The sequence below is a fragment of the Callithrix jacchus genome, chromosome 5, assembly GCF_049354715.1.
Source record: "Callithrix jacchus isolate 240 chromosome 5, calJac240_pri, whole genome shotgun sequence".
Taxonomy (NCBI): Eukaryota; Metazoa; Chordata; class Mammalia; order Primates; family Cebidae; genus Callithrix; species Callithrix jacchus.
This window is the reverse complement of record NC_133506.1, coordinates 154,442,663-154,466,384: the sequence shown is the minus strand read 5'-3', so window position 1 is coordinate 154,466,384 and position 23,722 is coordinate 154,442,663. Positions and strand designations below refer to the sequence as shown.

The following is a 23,722-nucleotide window of genomic DNA, read 5'->3' as shown; positions in this document are numbered from 1 at the left end:
AATCTACAGAAACATAATTAGGAACAATAAGTGGGTTAACATTTCAGGATATTCACTCAACATACTGAAATGGAAACACATTGTGGCACTGTTTACAACAGCAAAGACCTGAAATCAACTCAAATGCCCATCAATGATAGACTGGATAAAGAAAAAGTGGCACATAAACACCACGGAATACTATGCAGCTGTAAAAAAGGATGATTTCATGTCCTTTGCAGGATGAATCTGGAAACCATCATTCTCAACAAAGTGACACAAGACCAAAAAACTGAACACCGCATGTTCTCACTCATAGGCAGGTGTCGAACAATGAGAATACATGGACACAGGGAGGGGAACATCACACAATGGGGTCTGTTGGGGGTGGGGGAGGGATAGCAGGGGTGAGGAGATTGAGGAAGGATAACACTGGGAGAAATACCTAATGTAGGGGACAGGGGGATGGAGGCAGCAAACCACCATGGCAAGTGTATACCTATGTAACAGTCCTGCAAGATCTGCACATGTACTCAAAAATTAAAGTATAATAATAATAAAAAAGAATCCCTTTTACAAAACCATGATCTCTCTTGAAAACAAAAAGAAATTTATAAAATAAATCATCGACAAGATAATAAAAATATAAAATTCATTTTTAGCCTTGAAACAGATGGTCTAAAATTACCTCCCATGCTAACAGCTAAAAAATTAGACAAATACAGGGAACAACTATTTTCAGATAACACAGGGAGTACAGGACTATGGACCCTAATGAGGGCAAAAACAAGAAAGTAAGTTCCCTTATCATCCACGTTTCTTTATGTGGTATTTCCTACATTATGGCAAATACTGAGTCCTGCAATGTTTTTGAGCTGATAAGACTGAGACTGCAGTTCAAAAAGGCCAAGGTGAATAAAATTTGCAAAACAGAGTCCCTGAGAGGAGGAAGATATAAAGAAAAAAATTTGCAAGAACCCGAGTCTCAGGCTGAATAGTAATCTACTTATGTGAAGCCTGAAAGCTCCAAGGGCTAAAAGAGAACAATTTTTTGAAAAGCATAATTATGAAAGAGCTATAACACAAACATGACTGAGAGTGCATAGTGCTGGGAATTGTCTGCATTCCCTCCAATCAAAAAGGAGAGATCTCATTAAATACACTGAGCATTCAGGAGAAATTCTGGCAACTCCACCCTTTCTAAGTGTGGCAAAGGCAGTTCAAGAACAGAGGCCTCTCTAAATTTGCCTAGAAAGATCTAAAAACTTGCCTCATAAGCACGGATAGGCTTTTCAACATACGGTGCTGGAACAAATGGACATTCATAGACAAAAATATGTACCTCAACCTATACCTCACACCTTACGTAGACATCAGCTCAAAATGGATGACAGACTTAAAAGTAAAACAACTTTTAAGCCACAAACCATTATAGAAAACACAGTAGAAAACTGGGGAATACAGAGCTAGATGAAGAGTTCTTAGACAAGACACCAAAAGCATAACTATAAAAAGGTAAATCTGACAAGTCAGACTAAAAAATTTAAATTTTTCTCTGCTAAAAACCCCATTGAAAGGATGAAACAATTAGCTTGTCCTTTCTGAAAAAGGACTTGTATTTGAATATACCAAAAACTCTCAGAGCTCAAAAGTTTAAAAGTGCTCTAATTAAAAAATAGGCAAAAGACATGAACAGATAATTCATGAGGGAGACATAATGATGGAAAATAAGCATATGAAAAGATGTTTTGCATCTTTATCCATTAGGAAAATGCAAATTCTGACCATAATAAGATATCACTACATATCTATTAGAATGCTAGAGAGAGAGAGAGAGAGAGAGAGATAAACCCAAGTGCTGACAACAATGAGGAGGCACTGGACCACTGATACATTGCCCCCAGAAACATAAAGTGGTACAGCCACTCTAGAAGATAGTTTTGCCGTTTCTTATGAAACTAATCATATACTTACCATAGAGCCCAATAATCTCACTTTTGGGTACTTAACCCAGAGAAATAAAAATGTATGTTCACATAAAAACAATGTCCATTGTAACTTCATTTTTAATAGCCCAAAACTGGAAAAATCTTATATGTCCATTAGTAGGCGTATGTTTAAATAAAACGTCATCTATACCATAGACTATGACTGAGAAACAAAAAAGGAACATACTATTAAATAATGCAACAACTTGGATGGATCACATGGTAGTATTTTTAGTGAAAAAAGATAAATGCCAAAATGTATCTCTGGAAAGTGTATGAATCTAAGAAGAAATAAGGAAAATTAGAAAAAAAATTGAATATAAAAAATACATTTGTGCAATATAAGGTAAAACTGTGCTTGGAGAAAAAGTTATGGTTTTAAATGTTCACATACTGTATCAGAAAACAACAAAGGTCTAAAATCAAAGATCCAAGAAAAAGGCTGGGAAACATCTTCTGTAAAGGATAAGATAGTAAATATTTTAAGTTTTAAGCCATATTGTCTCTATTGCAACTATTTAACTCAGTCACAGTAATGTGAAAGCAGTGGTAGACGATATATAAGCAAATGGGTGTGGCTGTATTCCAATAACTTTGTGTACAAAAACTGGTGGCAGTATGATTCACGGTTTGTATATACTCAATCTCAGTTTCCAGTCTAAGATACAGAAAGAAAAAAGCAAGCAAATGTGATCTAAATAGAAAGAAACAATAAGAGCAGGATTCACATAATAGAAAACAAAAAAAATTAATGAGCACAGTATCATTTTTGGGGGGAAATCATAATATTGAAAAGCAATAGCTATTCTGATAATGAAAAAACTAAAAAAAAATTAACAAAATCTGAAATAAAAGAGGGAACATCATTAAAGATCATATTTATATTTTAAAATATTAATAATACAATTTAAAAATTATGAAGAACTTTATGGGAATAAATCCAACAACTTAGATAAGATGGGTAAATTCACTAAAGACCAAAATAATAAAACAGATACAAAAATAAATATACTATCTGGATACTCACTTATCAATTCCAAAAACTGAATCTATGATTTAACTTTCTCAGAATGAAAATTCCAGGCAGAAATGTCTCTACTGGTGAACTTGCAAACATTTTAGGATAAATAATACTAAAGCTACAAGTGATGTTTTCTCATGGCTAGAAAATAATAAGTAAACTACAGAAAGTGTTAGATCTATCATGTGAGTTTAGAAAGATCTAAACCAACTCAGTGAGTTTACTAACACTAAGTGGCAAGATTATAAAATATAAACTCAATAAACTAATACAAAATTTTCCTTTTTCTCAGTTTTACTGAGATAAAATTCACACAGGCAATCATGGATTTGCTGTATTTTAAGATAAATTAATTGCATACACTACGTGCTCTTTTTTTGGTCTGGCTTCTAACTTCCAATTGGCAATTTAGAGCAAAAAACTGAACATAATATTATCAGACATGAACATTTAAAAAGACATAAAAATAAGTACAAGAGCTTTACAATGAAAACTACAATAAGTTGCTGAAAAAATTAAAGATCTCAATGAATGACAGACAATTTCAAAAGTCTGAATACTCAATATTAAGATGAAGAGTCTCCTCAAATGTAAAGGTTCAACAGAACTGTAATTAAAATTTCAGCAGAATTTGCTTTTCTTGTTTTAGAATTGAAAAGTCAGTTCTAAAATTTATATGAAAATGAAATGACCTAGAAAAATCAAAGCAATTTCTAAAAGACTACTTAGAGGACATCTCTTTCACACCTTACTATAAAGCTACAATACAAGAAGATAGTGCAGTACTAGCATATAGTTCTCTGGAACAGAATGGAGTCTAGAAATAGATCTACACACAGGTGGTCAATTTATTTTATATCAATGCTAAGGTAATTTAATGGTACTGAAACTTTAATATACCGTGGACAGAGCCAAATCCCAACTTTGACATCACCACAGACAAAAAAACTAAGTCAACAGATCAGAAACCAAAAAATTAAAGATAAAACTATAAAACTTTTATTTCAGAAGGAAATATAGTAGAATATCTACATGACTTTGTGGTAGGTAAAGATTTATTATAATTTACAAATGGCACAAATCATAAAAGAAACTATTTGAGACAATGAACTCTGTCACAATGAAAACTTTTGTATTAAAACTTTTAAAAAAATAATATAAACAACAAAATGGAATTAAAAATTCTAGACAGCATGTTTCTCACAAAGGACATATACAAAGAATATATAAAGAACTCATATCTCAACAAGAGAAACAAATTTTAAAAGATAGCAAGAAATTTCAGTGGCCCATAGGCATATGCAAAAAAAATAATACCATCATTAATCAATAGGAAAGAAAAAATAAAACTAAGTGAGATATGATTACCCACCCAGTATTAAAAAGATTGTACCCACCCAGTATTAAAGTCTTAAAAAGACTGACAATACCAAGTGCTGACCAGAATGTGGAACAAACAGAACTTCTACATATTGCTGACAGGAATATAAAATGATACAACTACTTTGCAAAACAGCTCAACAGTTTTGTATAAAGTTAAACATATACTTACTATTCAACCAGAGTTTTACTCCTAGTGTATAGCCACGAGAAATGAAAATTTATGCCCACGCCAAGACGTGTTTTCAAATATCTACAGAATCACTATTTATAACTACACCAAAATGGAAAAACCCAGATGGCTATCAACAGGTAAGCAGAAGAATAGATTATTCATAGCCATATAATTGGATATTACCTAGCAATAGAAAGGAATGGACTACTCATAAACAGAAAGACATCAGTAAATTACAGACCATTAGGTTGAATGAAAGAAGACAGACACCCAGAAAGCATGTACTGTTGATTCCATATAAATGAAAACCTTGAAAAGGCAAATCTAATTCACAATGTTAAAAAGCACTTCTGTGTTTCCTTGGGGCAGAAATGGGTGTGAATTAACAAAGGGGACACACAGAACTTTCACATGATGGGTATATTCTACATCCTGATTGTGGTATTGGTTATATGGATGCACAAACTAATCAAAACTCATTAAAATGTAAGCTCAAAATGAGTACTTTTTATTAGGTTGAAACAATATAAACTGTTTCAATGAAGTTTATCTGAAAACTTGAAAAAAGAAACATATGCAAAATATTGAATTTCTAAGAATAAATCAATTTAGAAACATGTAAGGCTTCTACATAGAAAATTAAAAATCATTACTGAAAAAAATTAAGAACACCAAAGGAAATGGGAGGAATATATGATGATCACAGTTTGTAAGTGACAGACTGAAAGAGACCTATATAGCCCCAGTTGCAATAGATCCAAATATTCCATTACTTATTAAAACCCCGGCAAGGTGTTTTTAAAAAGGATATTGACAAGCTAATTCTAAATATAAATGTAAATACAAAACATCAAGAATAGCTCAGAATTCCTTGAGGAAAAATAACAGGGTGAGAAGATCTAACTCAACTCAATCATTATTAAATCTAAGGCTAACTATGACGGCATGGCTTAAAGACAGACAGAGATGAAGCAGAACTGTTTGCCAAAGCATCATCGAGTATATATGAAAAACTAATTTGTAAAAAGGGACAGAACACAGGGAAAAGAAGTGTCTTTCAAGTAACTGGTGCTGGGTCACCTTCATATACCTATTACTCCTACCTCATTATATTCACAAAAAAATTCCAAATGGATTACACATCTAAATACAAAAAGCAAAGAAGAAAGCAGCCAGAAGGTAAGGCAGGGAAAATGCAGACCAAGCTTTACAACACCAAAAGCACTAAACAATAAAGCGCTTAAATTATAAAGGAAATTTACTTAAAATGTACAAGTTCTGTTGACCGAAATAGACCATATTAATGATAAGAAAAGCCACAGAATAGGAGAAGATACATGTATGTCATAATCATCAAGGGGCTCATTTTCCAAAAATTAAAAGAAAAAAACAAAACCCCCATAATTTAAAAAAATGGACAAAAGATTTCAACAAGCAAATCACAAAAGAAGAAAACAAAAGACCAATGTCTTCAAAAAGTGCTCTCCTCATCAGGAGAATGCAAACTAAAAATACAATGGAATGCCACTATACTTACACCAAAATGGCTAAAATGACAGAGACTGAAAATACTAAGTCCTATCAAAGATATGAAGCAACAAGACCTCTCATAATCTGCTGCTGAGTTAGTAAATGAGTAAAACCACTTTGGAACCATTTGACATTATGTAGTAAAACAACATATACAAACACTGTGAATCAGCAATTACACTCCAAATTATTTAAGATATGCGTATTAATCTGAGTACACCCATGTAATAGTAGTACACTCAAAGTAATTACAAGTGACATTATCTATATAACAGTGTTATTTCTAATAACTTGGAAATGAAAATTACCAAACGCCCATCATCAGTAAAATGAATTAATAGATTATGGTATAGTCACGTAAATAAATAAAAGTAGAATAAGAATGAACAACCTATTGTTACATGCAACAACAGTGGATGAATCTCATAAAAATAATACTGAACAAAAGAAGCCAGAGTCAAAGAAATACATGTGATGTGCTTATATAACATAAAATTCAAAAAGGCCCCTCTAGTATTAAAAGTCCGGGTAAGGACTTCGGAAAAAAACGCAAGAACAGAGACTGGGAAAAAAGTGCAAAGTAGGGGTTCCTGGTGTACAGTCTATTTATTGGCTTGGGTGATGATGAGTGTGTTCATTCTTTCAGTGAGCTTGTATATTCTGTATTTGTGTTATACATCTATAAAAACTGTTAATATATACAAAAACTATGTGCGTGTGTGTGTGTACATGTGCACAACTTTAAGAATGATGGGCAGTCTCTTAACAGATAAGATAATGTTTGCTTATTCAAGTTCCAGCGAGATGTTATATGTATCATTGTAGATTTATTTTGAAAGTTTGTTGGTTGGTTGATTTATTCATTTATTTATTTGAGATGCAGTCTTGCTCTGTCACCCACGCTGGAGTGCAGCAGTGCAATCTCAGCTCACTGCAACCTCCACCTCCCACCTCCACCTCAAGCAATTCTTCTGCCTCAGCCTCCCAAGTAGTTGGGATTACAGGCATGCACCACCACACCCTGCTAAGTTTTGTATTTTTAGTAGAGATGAGGTTTCACCATGTTTTCAAGGCTAGTCTCCAACTCCTGGCCTCAAGTGATCTGCCCACCTCGGCCTTCTGAAGTGCTGGGATTACTAGCGTGAGCCACCATGCCTAGCCTGAAACTTTATATTTTAAACTTCTTATCACCCCCACAACCATGCCTGATTTTATCATGTTACCATTTGCACATGTTTAACCTTTACTAGAAATAGTAACATGCACTAAATGACAGTGAATTACTAATATGACAGTAAACATTTTAAAATCACTGAAGATCTCTGCTTAGACTGAAATACTGTATCACAATTTTTTATATACTAACTAACCAAAAATATCAGAACAATTTAATTGTGAAATGTAATCACAAAATACATAATTAATCTACATTCTCAAGAACTTTTACTATACTTTTATATTTTTGTGTACTGTTTCACTATATTTAAAAAGTGTAAAATGAATAAAAACAAATATTCATGCACACCTCATATTTTCAGCTGAATCTTCTGGCATTGGAGCAACGGTTTGTACAGCTGGAAGGTTTTTGCTGGTAGCACCATTCACAAAACTAGAAGAGGAGGAAGAGGAGGAGGACCCTGAATCCACGGCACCTGTTCCCAAAATAATAATTTTTAGCCTTAAACATAAATTTATTTAAAAAAAATTTTAATTACACCATTACTATCTGATTTTGAAAGAATTACTCATCAGAATTTCAAGACAGAATTTGATAATTGATCATTTGGCCATTAGTAAGTATGCTAATAAATATAATTTTAAATAGCAGACGTTGCATTGAAATCTAATTGATTTACTTACATTAATCTAACAAAACTACATACTACAAATGGGGTATAAATAAAAAACATCAACAAATGAAAAAAAATTTTAGATAAAATGATGCTGATAAAACCATGCAAATTTAGGTGTGAAAAACTAACCCTTTCATAGCATTTTTTATTTTCATCATTTAAGACATAGTTTGCAATGAACTGTCTGAGCATAAATTTGTGGCACTGCAGCATCAAATACTCCTTTTGATAAGATCACTGCTTACGGAGGACTATAATGAGTTATAATAGTACCTGGCCTTAAAATAATGAGTGTTCCCTTAAAAATATGAGGTGCCATTTCAGTAAATAATTTTCTATAATATGCCACATACATATTTTAAGTAGTTGTGGAGTTGAGGGACATCTAGTGTTCCGAAATATTATCATATCTTATACTAATTCCTATAAAACTGAATTGCTTACTGATATTTCCACTATAACATTTTAGAGCACCTATGTGCCAACATCTGAAATGAACAATATGCCCAGTTTAGATGTTGGCTCACAATTTATTCACACACACACACATAATTTTTTTAAAAGTTTATCACTTACACTTTTATTTCTCATTGTAATATATACTTTATACTATCATAAAAACTCCTGCTACCATCACTTTCCATATTTATTAATTCTTAAAATAGAAATTAAAAAGAAAACATCATGACTTGTCTCAATAAAGATAAAAAAAGGTGGTTTCATTATTCATTTACTTAACTCCTAATAAGAATAAGAACTTTATTCAATCAGAAATACTAGATGTAGTTTCCTGCTATATTAAGATATTTTTAAAACCTTTGCACTTTTAAACTGTATACTTTAGTCAAAGAAAAGGTTTTAATACTATTTCTAGAAAGCTGAATGAGTAAAAAGAATGAAACTCTAGTACTGGAAAGACTTTAAAGTCTTCAGACGAGCCAGATAGAAATATTTATTTACAATACAGATAAACAATAGATGGTCTATGTTTTGACAGAATGTCATTAATGACATTTATTTGCTAATATAAATAGTCTTAATAGAGTACATTCTACTTACTACAACCCCATAAATGTGTTGTTCATGGTATGTCAGACTCAGGTGGTATGATCAACAAGATAGATACGGAAAGCACAAAAAAGAGCTATGAAATTAATAAAAATGGGAAGAATCTAAGCAATGATAATAAATGGAAAAGTTCAAGGCTATACAGTTTGGAGAAGAGAAGACTACTATAGTCAGGGAAGAAAAGTCAGGGATCATCTTGCGCTGTATAAATACCTAAAATGGAATCACAAAGATTTGGGTAAGGATTTATTTAGCTAATAATCAACAGGAACATTTCTGGTAATTTACAAAAAAAAAAGTTATTTTAGGCAGACTTTTAATATTTGTAAGAATTTGAAATTTTTTGTTCCTAGATTCATTAGGAATTTGTTGGGCAATGAATTGGATCAAATTATAATCTATGTATATGAATTAATTCAATGTCAAACAATGGTTCTCATTCACATGCACTTTTTATCAAGTTGAGGCTCTTGCAAATTGTCAAGGTTCTTAGGGGAGCTCTGCCTTCCTTAGGGGATTTAGCAAAGAATATATATTAGGATTCACCAATCAATGTCCCCAAGTCTGCTTTCTATCACTAACATTTTTAGTACATCTTGATATTCATGATACATTGTACTATTTTTATATATCAAACTTCAGTGTTCAAATTATCCTTTGCTTCTGCTCCCCAAATATCTTTCAATAATCTGATTTCACTCTGAAAATAAACAGCACTGTTTTGAGAAGACTCAAAACCAATACTGCCCTCTAAAATGACCACTAAAAAAATGCACTCTAGAATTATAGACAAATTCTAAAAAGTCATAACACAAAATATAACCTTTTTAAAAATTAAGATCATCTTAAATGATTAGGGTATTTTAATTTTGAAGATCAAATAAGCAGAAAAATGAAGATATAGAAAACATAAAAAGATGAGTATCACAAAAATATATAAGGACAATACCTGTTGTATTAATCATACTTTTTGGTGTAGCTCCAGTAGCAGCAAATATATTAGAGGTACTGCCTGTTGGCAGCCCACTTCCAGCAGTAGTGGCTCCCACAGTGGTTACAGCCAAACTCCCTGGAGGTGGCTTCTTTACAGGCACCACAACACTCCTGCAAAGATAGGAAGGATTGAAAATAACAAACATGAGGTTGAAGATGAATTTTAATCCCACTGCAGCAGATATACACAGTCAACATCAAATTTCTCCCTCTTTCTTCTTTTAATTAAAAGTAACTTTTTTAAGTCCTTAGTCCGGCTTCATCAGTGAAAAGGATATGGACATAAAGGATATATTATAAAGTGTGCTGACTAATTGATTTGACCAACATTTACGTAGACTTTAGAGTCTGCAAAGCTTTCTTAAAATGGTATACGGAGTGTGATCATAAATCTGGGAATATTGAGAAATGTGTGCTAAAGTTGGGAGATTTTGCCTATGCACAGAGAATTTTTGGCAAAATATACATAAAATGCCCATCTGATCCATATCACATTCTCCATATATAAAATACTCATAAATATGTGAAAACATAAAACATTTGAATGCCACATTCTTTTTTTTCTCTTTCTTTTAGAGACAGAGTCTTACTCTGTCACCCAGGCTGGAATGCAATGGCGCGATTCTTGGCTCATTTTAACCTCTGCCTCCTGGGTTCAAACAATTCTCCCATCTTAGCCTCCCAAGTAGCTGGGACTACAGATGTGTGCCACAATGCCTGGCTAATTTTTGTATTTTTAGCAGAGACAGGGTTTTGCTATGTTGTGAGGCTGGTCTCAAACTCCTGACTTCAGGTGATCAGTCTGCCTTGGCCTCCCAAAATACTGCAATTACAGGCATGAGCCAGCATGCCTGGCCTTTAAATGCCAAATTCTAAAGTTTCTTTATAGTAAAGCTGAAAATTAAACCAAGGAATAATAAATAACATCTAAGGGCATAATAAGGATATACTTTACTTTTCTGAAAAAAATTGATTTGCTTTTATAGTAGGAATATTGTCACAATGAAAGAGAACGGAGATGATAGAGAGACATTTGGTTAGAAGTTTAGTTTGTGAGCCTTGGTTTACCTAACAGAAGAGTTCAACACATCCCCAGGTTTCTTTAGCATATTTTAAATGTATTTTATTCAAAAATTTCTGAATTTGACATTGTTAAGGTTAAATGACACATAAATATGGATATGAGTCAATTTTTAAAACTGTTTACAGTTTTAAAAAGAAACTACTTCTCTGACGTAACACATATCTAAACTTTCTTGCAGTAAAGGTTCACTATTCTCAAAGTTCATAGCACTGCAAACCTCATTTAACAAATATCTTCCAAACCTTACTCAACCACCATTGAATTAATTCATCTGCAAATAGATGAGCCATTTTAATCAAATGTAATGCTTGGAAACTGGTGACTGACAGCACCAAAATACCCAACTTGGTCTATATCTTTTTAATGCATCTCAATTTGATCATTATTCAATGAATAAAATCTACCCAAAGAAAACTACATCAATGGTCCATTCTCAAATATGCCTGTTGCTTAAACTTCCTTAAAACTAATACTTTTTTCCCATAAATGAGTGGTTTTTGTTAATATCTTCAATGACTTCTTTAATATTCATAAACTAAATTTGCAGTAATTATTATTAATTTTAGAAATACTTAAAAATTTTTTTGTGTGACCAAAGGTATTATAATCTTAAATAGTTTTACTCATGCCAAAAAAATTTCTTCACTATCTCCTTCTAGGTAATATCTTCTTTCTTTAAGGATATTGGAGTCAAATTCTTTAGACTTAACCTTTAACTCTCATCTATCTAATTACCTAAAGCACACATTATGCTTTCAATCCCTACATTGACAAGTCCTCATCTAATGCCTTCATTTAGTTCAATGAGAGGCAGCGTGACATTGCAGAACATAGGATGTGGACCATAATTCAAGACTAACACTTAAATACTGGACCACTCTCAAGCTGTATGATCTTAATTTTCTTTCAGTGTAACATCGTAAGACTAATGCTACCTCCTTCACATACAACTGGGAGATTAAATGAGATCATATTTAAAAGGACTTTGTCAATTAAGAGGTATATGATAAATGTTAATAATTATTATCACTGTCTAAAGTAAAATACATTTTTTGTCTATGGGATATAAAGCATCTACTTATAATTATCTACATAAAGATCAACAGAAAAAAAGAGCATGCTAATATTTGGGATTTGTCATCAAAATTATCCTCTAAACTTATAAACTAATGTGAGATGTACTATTTCATTAGCTCTCCAGCAAGACAACAAAACTATCAACTGTTGATTTGAAGAGAAGTCATTAGTGAAACTCTAATGCTCTTTTTTTCTGCAACTCTCATGATGATTTTTTAGAACATCAGACACAAAGCTTTTTACATACAGATAAAGAATCATGAGCTAATTAACAGTGCCATAAGATCAATTTGCAGAAGGCAGAAAAACCATTATTAAAAATTTTTGATCTATTGATCATTACTAACTTTGAGCAAAAGCTCTCTCTAACAGACCGGTATCTTATCAAATGTGGAAGCTATGAGAAATAAGTTAAATTATGAAAAATAAGTTATGTGAATGAGACAAAATAATATAGCTCTAAATCCTGTAATTATGACTTATAAGTAAAATATAGAAAAGTTAAATGCCTACTTATTAAAAATCTGAGAGCACCGAATTAATAGCAATTGATGTGAAAGCTTCCAGATATTTCATTGCTGCAAACTCAGCAGAGTTTGACAGCATGGTGCAGAATTCTGACACTACAGACCTGGGTTAGAATTCTACCCTTAGCAGTTACTATGTGGTATTGGGCATAGAGATCTCTCTAAGCTTCATCCTCCTCCCCTTAAAATGAGAAGCATAATGGTAACATCATCATAAACTCAAGACTGCTATAAAGATTGTTATAAAAGTATGTGTTAAGATTGTTATAAAGATAAAAAGAGATGGAGAGGAGATGATGGTGCTATAGGAGCAACTCAGGATTGCAGTTCCTGGTGAAACTGCAGAGGGTGAGTAGATGCCACATTTCCAGTCTGATCTTTATTGTGCACAGACCAGGAGATTCCCAGGTGTAGGAGCCCCACGGGCTGCTAGCGCGGATGTTTGGGCCGGCGCGGCTATTTGGGCCGGCGCAGCTGTTTCGGCTAGCGCCACAGCGCAGCAGCACTCCGTACAAAATACACTGGTCTGGTTGCCCTGTTAAATCAGCAATTTGAGATTTGGGATAGCAGATTAGCACATTCATCTGATTAAATGGGACTTAAACAGAAAGCCACGCCAGGAGAGTCCCAGGAAGAGTCATTGTTGCAGCCAGCGCAACGGGTCACCACACGGGAAATCACACAGATCCCGGTGCCCTTTCAGCAGGCTATTGGAACACCTGGGAGAGAGTCAACCGTTCAAATTTAAAATAAAGCGGGGGCTCTGAGACAGGGAGCCAGGTGATCAGGCTCGGCGGGTCCCACCCCCACAAAAACAAACAAAACAGCCATTGGAAACGCTTGGGGTTGAGAGTTTCATGGCAAGCACAGCTGAACCCAGGATGGTGCAGCTCGGTAGGGGAGGGGCATTTGCCATTACCAAGGCACTCCACCCCTATGGAGGTAGTCTGTCATTGCTGATGCAGCCTGCCATTGCCGAGGCAACCTGCCATAACAGAGAGAGTCCGCCATTAGAGGTGGGCCACCTTCGCCACGGCAGTTATAACCACACCCATATAAACAGGACTACAGGGAATTACACACAGCAGCAGGGCGGAGCCCACAGCAACAGGGTGGAGCTCATGGCAGCAGGGTGGAGCCCAGAGCAGCTCAGCATAGCCTCTGCAAGCAGGAAGTCACTAGACTGCCTCCTTGCTGGGCAGGGCAGTGCAACAGATACTCATAAATAAAGCCCTAACTCCCCAGGACAGAACACCTGAGGGAAAAAAGGGGCTTTATGAGTTCTGCTGCAGCAGACTTAAATGTACCTGCCTAGCACCCCTGAATGAACAACGGAGCTCACAGCTCAGCACTTGAGCGCCTATAAAGTACAGACTGTCTCCTCAAGCAGCTCCCTGACCCCCGTATATCCAAAGAGTCACCTCACAAAGGACTAATCAGACTGACATTTGGTGGGCATCATTCTAAGACAAAGATAGCAGAAGAAGAAACTGGTAGCAACCCTCACTGTTCCGCAGCTGCTACACATGTTCCCCAGGCAAGCAGGGGAATTTCATATCCAGCCAAACTGAACTTTATAAGTGAAGCAAAAATAAAATCCTTTGCAAACAAGCAAGTACTCAGAGATTTTGTCACCACCAGGCCTGCTTTACAAGAGCTCCTGAAAGAGGCACTACACACAGAAAGGAACAACCAGTACCAGCCATTCCAAAAACAAACCAAATGCTAAAGACCATCAACAAAAGGAAGAATCTTCATCAACTAACAGGCAAAACAGTCAGCTAGCATCAAAATGGCAGTATTAAATTCACACATAACAATATTAACCCTAAATATAAATGGGCTAAATGAACCAATCAAAAGACACAGACTGGCAAATTGGATAAAAAGCCAAAACCCATAGGTGTGCTGTATCCAGGAAACCTATCTCACATGCAAGGATACACAAAGACACAAAATAAAGGGATGGAGGAAGATTTACCAAGCAAATGGAGAGAAAAAAAAAAAATCAGAAGTTGCAATTCTCATCTCTGATAAAATAAATTTTAAAGCAACAAAGATCAAAAGAGACAAAGACAGGCATTGCATAATGATAAAAAGATCAATACAACAAGAAGAGCTAACAATCCTAAATATATATGGACCCAATACAGGAGCACCCAGATATATAAGGCAAGTTCTTAATGACTTACAAAGAGACTTAGACTCCCACACAATAATAGTGGGAGACTTTAACACTCAACTGTCAATATTAGACAGATCAACCAGACAGAAAATAAACAAGTATATCCAGGACTTGAACTCAGACCTGGAATAAGCAAACCTGATAGACATTTACAGAACTCTCCACCCCAAATCCACAGAATATACATTCTTCTCAGTACCACATCATACCTACTCCAAAATTGACCACATAATTGGAAGTAAATCACTCCTCAGCAAATGCAAAACAACTGAAATCATAACAAACAGTCTCTCAGACCATAGTGCAATCAAGTTAGAACTCAGAATTCAGAAACTAACTCAGAACCACACAGCTTCATGGAAACTGAACAACTGGCTCTTGAATGTTGACTGGATAAACAATGAAATGAAGGCAGAAATAAAGAAGTTCTTCTTTATTAAAGAAACCAATGAGAATGAAGACACAACATACCAGAATCTCTGGGACACATTTAAAGCAGTCTCTAGAGAAAAATATATAGCAGTAAGTGCCCACATGAGAAGAGTGTAGAGATCCAAAATTGACACCCTATCGTCAAAATTGAAAGAGCTAGAGGAGCAAGATCAAAAAAACTCAAAACCTATCAGAAGACAAGAAATAACTAAGATCAGAGCGGAACGGAAGGAGATAGAGACACAAAAAACCCTTCAAAAAAATCAATAAATCCAAGAGCTGGTTTTTTGAAAAGATCAACAAAATAGAAAGACCACTAGTCAGACTGATAAAAAAAGAAAAGAGAGAATAACCAAATAGATGCAATAAAAAATGACAAAAAAAATCACCACAGATTACACAGAAATTCAAACCATCATCAGAGAATATTACAAACAACTCTATGCACATAAACTAGTAAACCTGGAAGAAATGCATCAATTCCTGGACACTTGTGTCCTCCTGAGCCTAAACCAGGAGGAAGCTGAAACTATGAATAGACCACTAACAAGGTCTGAAGTTGAGGCAGCAATTAAGAGACTACCACACAGAAAAAGCCCAGGTCCAGATGGGTTCACGGCCGAATTCTACTACACACACAAAGAGGAACTGTTACCATTCCTTCCGAAACTATTCCAAACAATCCAAAAAGAGGGAATCCTTCCCAAATCATTTTATGAGACCAACATCATCCTGATACCAAAACCCGGCAGAGACTCGACAAGAAAAGAAAACTTCCAGGCCAATATCCATGATGAACATAGATGCAAAAATCTTCAATAAAATACTGGCAAGCTGATTGCAACAGCACATCAAAAAGCTTATCCACCATGATCAAGTAGGATTCATCCCAGGTATGCGAGAGTGGTTCAACATACACAAGTCTATAAATGTAATTCACCACATAAACAGAATCAAAAAAAAAAACCACACGATTATCTCAATTGATGCAGAGAAGGCCTTTGATAAAATTCAACAGCCCTTTATGCTAAAAACCCTCAATAAACTCAGTATTGATGGAACATATATCAAAATAATAAAAGCTATTTACGACAAACCAACAGCCAATATCATACTGAATGGGCAAAAACTGGAAGCATTCCCTTTGAAATCTGGCACTAGACAAGGATGCCCTCTTTCACCACTCCTATTCAATACAGTACTGGAAGTTCTAGCCACAGCAATCAGGCAAGAAAAAGAAATAAAGGGTATTCAAATAGGAAAGGAGGAAGCCAAATTGTCTCTATTTGCAGATGACATGATAGTATATTTAGAAGACCCCATTGTCTCAGCCCAAAAACTCCTGAAACCGATCACCAACTTCAGAAAAGTCTCAGGATACAAAATCAATGTGCAAAAATCACAAGCATTCCTATACACCAATAACAGACTTAAAGAGAGCCAAATCAAGAACGAACTGCCATTCACAATTGCTACAAAGGGAATAAAATACCTAGGAATACAACTAATAAGGAACGTAAAGGACCTCTTCAAGGAGAACTACAAACCACTGCTCAACGACATAAGAGAGGACACAAACAGATGGAGAAACATTCCATGTTCATGGTTAGAATGAATCAATATCGTGAAAATGGCCATACTGCCCAAAGTAATTTACAGACTCAACACTATCCCCATCAAGCTACCAATGACCTTCTTCACAGAACTGGAAAAAACCACCTTAAACTTCATATGGCACCAAAAGGGAGCCCGCATAGCCTAGTCAATTCTAAGCAAAAAGAACACAGCGAGAGGCATCACACTACTGGACTTCAAACTATACTACAAGGCTACAGTAATCAAAACAGCACGGTACTGGTACCAAAGCAGAGATATAGAGCAATGGAACAAAACAGAGGCATTGGAGGCAACACAACATATCTACTACCATACAATCTTTGATAAACCTGACAAAAACAAGCAATGGGGAAAGGATTCCCTGTTTAATAAATGGTGTTGGGAAAACTGGCTAGCTATGTGCAGAAAGCAGAAACTGGACCCCTTCCTGACACCTTACACTAAAATTAACTCCAGATGGATTAAAGACTTAAACATAAGACCTGGCACCATAAAAACCCTTGAAGAAAATCTAGGCAAAACCATTCAGGACATCGGAGTAGGCAAGGACTTCGTGACCAAAACACCAAAAGCATTGGCAACAAAAGCCAAAATAGACAAATGGGACCTAATCAAACTCCACAGCTTCTGCACGGCAAAAGAAACAGTCACTAGAGTGAATCGGCAACCAACAGAATGGGAAAAAATTTTTGCAGTTTACCCATCTGACAAAGGGCTGATATCCAGAATTTATAAAGAATTCAAACAGATTTACAAGAAAAAAACAAACAAGCACATTCAAAAATGGGCAAAGGATATGAATAGACACTTTACAAAAGAAGACATACATGGGGCCAACAAACATATGAAAAAATGTTCATCATCACGGGTCGTTAGAGAAATGCAAATCAAAACTACATTGAGATACCATCTCACGCCAGTTAGAATGGCGATCATTAAAAAATCTGGAGACAACAGATACTGGAGAGGATGTGGAGAAATAGGAACACTTTTACACTGCTGGTGGGAGTGTAGATTAGTTCAACCACTGTGGAAGACAGTGTGGCGATTCCTCAAGGCCTTAGAAATAGAAATTCCATTTGACCCAGCAATCCCATTACTGGGTATATATCCAAAGGACTATAAATCATTCTACTATAAGGACACATGCACAAGAATGTTCACTGCAGCACTGTTTACAATAGCAAAGACCTGGAACCAGCCCAAATGCCCTTCGATGATAGACTGGACTGGAAAAATGTGGCACATATACACCATGAAATATGATGCAGCAATCAAAAATGATGACTTCGTGTCCTTGGTAGGGACATGGATGAATCTGGAGAACATCATTCTCAGCAAACTGACAGAAGAACAGAAAATGAAATACCACATGTTCTCACTCATAGGCGGGTGATGAACAATGAGAACACATGGACACAGGGAGGGGAGCACTACACACTGGGGTCTATTGGGGGGAATAGGGGAGGGACAGCGGGACAGGAGAGCTGGGTAGGAATAGCATGGGGAGAAATGCCAGATGTGGGTGAAGGGGAGGAAGGCAGCAAATCACACTGCTACGTGTGTACCTATGCAACTATCTTGCATGTTCTGCACATGTACCCCAAAACCTAAAATGCAATAAAAAAGAGATAACACCTATGAAGTACTTAACACAGTGCATGGAATATTCTAAGCAGCAAATACATTTTAGCTATTATTAGTATTGTTATGGCTCCCAAATGCGCTGATATAGTGCTGGTCCACATCAGCAAAAATACCCAGACTGAAAGAAGCAATAATCCTCATATATTCTGCCATTGTCACATGTCATAACAAAATCCTATGTGTAACTTTAGGCACTATATTTCAAGAATAATGACAAACAGCATCATGTCCATAAGAGAACAGTTAGGATGACCGTTGATCTGGAAAACAAGTTATGTGAGGAAAGGCTGAAAGGACAGAAAATTACAGTAAAGGGGTGAGACAAAGTTATAGCACTTTTTTAAAAATCTGAAGGTATGATAAGAAAACAAAATGAAACTTCCATGTACCTCAAAATATCATATTAGGGACCAAAAAGAAGAAAAAAAATCTCTGATAATTTTTATGAACTCCAGTTTCTAATCACTGATTGGTTCAAATAGCTGAGATGACCAAGTTACAAGAGTTTAGTTGAGAGAAGCAGGAACCTGTATTTGACTGATTTTTTCAGATCTTCTTCTGAATCTACATTATGAGTTTTAAGAGCTATTTCCCCATTGATTCAGATGACCAGACTATTTACCTAGGTTAAGAGGACTGTACATTCTTGTCCTTAATATTGTTTCTTCACCAATACTAGCCATTTCCTTTTATGTCAAACCATTCTCTTCCTAAGCAATCGATTTTAGAATTAATTTGAAAGTCCACACTTAACAATATGTGTTGATAAATTAATTATCTTTCAGAATGTTACCTGGTATCAGCAACTATTTATTTATTTATTTTTGAGACGGAATTTCGCTCTTGTTACCCAGGCTGGAGTGAAATGGCGCAATCTCGGCTCACTGCTACCTCCGCCTCCTGGGTACAGGCAATTCTCCTGCCTCAGCCTCCTGAGTAGCTGAGATTACAGGCACACACCACCATGCCCAGCTAATTTTTTGTATTTTTAGTAGAGACGGGGTTTCACCATGTTGACCAGGATGGTCTCGATCTCTTGACCTCGTGATCCACCTGCCTTGGCCTCTCAAAGTGCTGGGATTACAGGCTTGAGCCACTGCGCCCGGCCTAGCAACTATTTATTAATGAGAGCAAAAATTTTCACCTCTTACAAAATCTTCTATCAGATTGTTACAAAACATTTCCCACTGGCTATCTATTCCATCTACACCAAAAAAGTCTTACATAGAAGTCTAGGTACCTACTGTGGGTAACTATTTAGGGTACATAAATACACTAAAATATACACAAATTTTGTACATATTCTCTAGAGTGAACATATATTTTTTACTGAATTTAAAAAAACATGTATAGCCACAAAAATATTACAAGCTAAACTAAATTATTCAGATATTATATTCTTCTTCTCTCAGATCTGCTGTTCATCCTGACAGATACCTTGAATCCTCTACTTCAGTGGTCTCAAACCTTTTTGGTACTAGGGACTGGTTTCATGGAAGACAATTTTTTCTCAAACCAGGTAGGGGATGGTTTTGGGATGATTCAAGTGCATTACATTTATTGTGTACTTTATTTCTATTATTATTACATTAAAATATATAATGAAATAACTATACAACTCATCATAATGAAGAATCAGTGGAAGCCCTGAGCTTATTTTCCTGCAACTAGACAGTCCCATCTGGGGGTGATGAAAAATAGTGACTGATATGGTTTGGCTGTGTCCCCACCCAAATCTTAACTTGAAATCCATCTCCCAGAGATCCCACATGTTGTGGGAGGGGCCCATGGGGAGATAATTGAATCATGCAGGCCTGTCTTTCCCGTGTTATTCTCATGACAGTAAATAAGTCTCATGAGATCTGATGGGTTTATCTGGAGTTTCCACTTTTGCTTCTTCTTCATTTTCTTTTGCCACCACCATGTAAGAAGTGCCTTTCACCTCCCACCATGACTCTGAGGCCTCCCCAGCCATGTGGAACTGTAGGACCAAGTAAACCTTTTCTTACTTCCCAGTCTTGTGTATGTATTTATAAGCAGTGTAAAAACAAACTAATATAGTGACAGATCATCAGGCATTAGATTTTCATAAGGAGTACTTAACCTCAATCCTTTGCATGCACAATTCACAGTAGGGTTTGTACTCCTATAAGAATTCAATGCCACCACTAATCTGACAGGAGACAGAGCTGAGGCAGTGATGCGAGCAATGGGGAACAGTTGTAAACACAGATAAAGCTTGGTTTACTTGCCCACTGCTTACCTCCTGCTGTCTGGTTCCTAACAGGACACAGACTGGTTCCAGTCCATGGCCCAGAGGTCCCACCCCTGCTCTACTCTTCACATTCTTCACCAATTGCATGTTTTTTTTTTTTTTTTTTGAGAGAAGGAAAGAAAAAAAAATAAGTAAAGGAGAGGAAGAAAGAGGAAGAGAAAGAGGGAGGGTGAATAGAAATATTGCTTTATTCTGAAAAAAAATGGGTATTAATAATGGCAAATCAATGTTTCACTTAAACCTATGAATAGGTGTGATGTGGTATTGACAAGAATGTGTATTTTGTGTATTTGAAGTGGAGAGCTCTATAAATATTTATTAAGTTTACTTGATCCAGATCTGAGTTCAAGTCCTTGATATCCTTATTAATTTTCTGTCTCATTGAATCTAAGTCTCTATGTATCTGGGTGTTAGGACTGTTAGCTCTTGTTGTTGCATTGATCCTTTTACCACTATATCTTTGTTGCTTTAAAATCTATTTTATCCAATACGAGAACTGCAACTCCTGCTTTTTATTTATTTATTTATTTTTGCTCTCCATTTGGTTGGTAAATCTTTCTCCATCCCTTTGTTTTGAGTCTTTGTGTATCCTTGTATGTGAAATGGGTCTGGATGTAACATGCCATTGGCCAATATTCAACATCCTCAAAGAACAGAACCTTCAGCCCAGAATTTCATATCCAGCCAAACTAAGCTTCACAACTGAAGGAAAAATAAAATCTTTTATGAACAAGCAAGTACTCAGAGATTTTATTACCACCAGGCCTGCTTTACAAGAGCTTCTAAAAGAAGCATTACACACAGAAAGAAACAACCAGTATTAGCCTTTCTAAAAATATACCAAAAAGTAAAGAGCAACAACATAAAGAAGAATTTACATCAACAAATGGATAAAACAACCAGTTAACATCAAATGGCAGTATCCCTAAATTTAAATCGACTAAATCTCCCAATCAAAAGACCAATTGCATTTTTTAAAACTCAATACTATGCTTTCCACACAATTTCAAACTTTTATCACACACTATTAAGACTGTAACTACAAGAAAGTGGGTAATTCCTTTATACTACATAGAATCTGTACACACTCCAAGGTTATAAAGGTTATCATCAAAATGGTACAAGTCAGGACATGTTTCAATCTAATTCCCTTGACAAATTTTTTTCGTTAAGTAATTGATTATATGATTTTAATAAATTGACTGATACATAATACATGTAAGTATGAATTCTTTCATAATTGAATTTATCCTATCTAAAAGCTAGAAATCTGAGGTATGATATATTCACTCATTCATTCAATATATATTTATTGAGCACTGCAATGTATGTGGAACTGCCTTAAGTTCTGAAGATATAGCAATGTACAGAATAAAATCCCTGCCCTCATGGAACTGACATTCCAATACAGAGAGACAGCAAATACAATAACATAAATGAGTAAATATAGTACATCAGATGTTAAATGCTATATGAAAATTAAAGCATAAATAGGAAGAAGAAATACTGTTGAAAGGATGGCTCAGAAAAGATTGTCAAAAAAATGGTAGTAGTCGAGAGAACACTGAAGTGGGTGAAAGAGTAAGCCAGCAGGCTCTCTAGAGAAGAACATCATAGGAAGAGGCAACAGTACAAAGGCTAGTGTGACAAGAGAACACTGGGTGACATGGAGAGCTGTAAGAGATGAGGTAAGAAAGACTGCTCAGCTCACAGGGCCTTGAAGTCCATTGTATAGATGCTGGCTTCTACTCAGAGTGGGATGAGAAACTATAAAGGCTCATGTACAGAAGAGGGTTATGACCTTAGGTTATAACAGGATCACTCTAGGTGCTATGTCAAGGATCGTCTTAGGAAGGACAATGGTTACTGTGGAGAATGGCTAGGAGACTCCAATAATACAAACAAGAAATGATGGTGGTTTGAACAGGAATAGCTAAGTAAAATCTGGTGAGAAGTAATTCAAATTTTGGCAATATTAAGAAGGCAGAGCAAATGAGATTTAAATAATAACTGGATGTGGACATGAGAGTAAAGTCAAATATTATGCATAACTCTTTGCCTTAAGTAACACAGAAAGGACAAGTTACCATTAATTAAGTTAGGGAAGAATGTGGTTGGAGAAGCTTTTTTATGCTAATTTTTTATACCTCTTTTTAATCATCCAAATAGCAATGCTGAATATGCAACTGGAAAAACGAGTCTCTAGTTTAGAAGAGAAGTTTGAACGAAGACATAAACATGTGAGTCATCGGCATATAGATGCTATTTAATGTCAGCAAAGTGGATAAAATCGCCAAGGAAGTGAATGCAAATGGATAGGAGAAGTGGTATAAGGATAGAGTACTGGTGTTCTCCATTAATCAGTCCAGTAAATTTTGTAAAAACAGGGATACGATCCTATTGGTGTACATCATGGTTTGCCCTAAGTATAAAATGAGAAACTGAAGATAAGAAAGAGATTTTATCCAGTGATTCATTAAGGCAAGTGAGTTTTATAATTATTCACAGCACACTATTAAGAATCCCTTTCTTTCTGTTTCCTTCTGCTGTTTGAGCACTAGCAGGGGATTACACTGACAAGTTTAGGAGACATAAAACAAGTAAGATGTGCCCCATGCTCTGGAGATACTTTAAGGAATATGACAGACAAACTGACTGGGCAGTATCTTACAATAATTGACCTGGTCAGAATTATTATGCCCAGGACTTTCAGGAACGCAGGCTGTGCACTATCAAGGAAGAGTTGGCTGAAACTAAATAGAATCAATAGAAATTAACTGAGTAGAAAAGAGCATACAAAGTTCAATGGTAAAAACCTAGCAAGGCAAAGAGATATGAAAAAAACAAGGTAGGTTAAAGGAATTGCTTTAGATACTTCTGGCTGGTGAAAG

General features: G+C 35.5%; 1 protein-coding gene across 14 annotated transcripts in view; it reads right to left on the bottom strand.

The window, feature by feature from the left end:
- NBEA (neurobeachin) overlaps positions 1-23,722 on the bottom strand; it is a 730,940-nt gene that overhangs the window by 450,123 nt on the left and 257,095 nt on the right. For 9 of the 14 annotated variants that reach the window (XM_078375287.1, XM_078375291.1, XM_078375289.1 and 6 more), the window contains 2 exons: positions 9,944-10,098; positions 7,599-7,725 (listed from right to left, as the gene is read on the bottom strand). In XM_078375287.1, coding sequence (XP_078231413.1) covers positions 7,599-7,725; positions 9,944-10,098 — 282 coding nt within the window. The remainder of the gene's footprint in view (positions 1-7,598; positions 7,726-9,943; positions 10,099-23,722) is intronic. The other 5 variants (XM_078375288.1, XM_078375290.1, XM_078375294.1 and 2 more) reach the window with 1 other exon arrangement.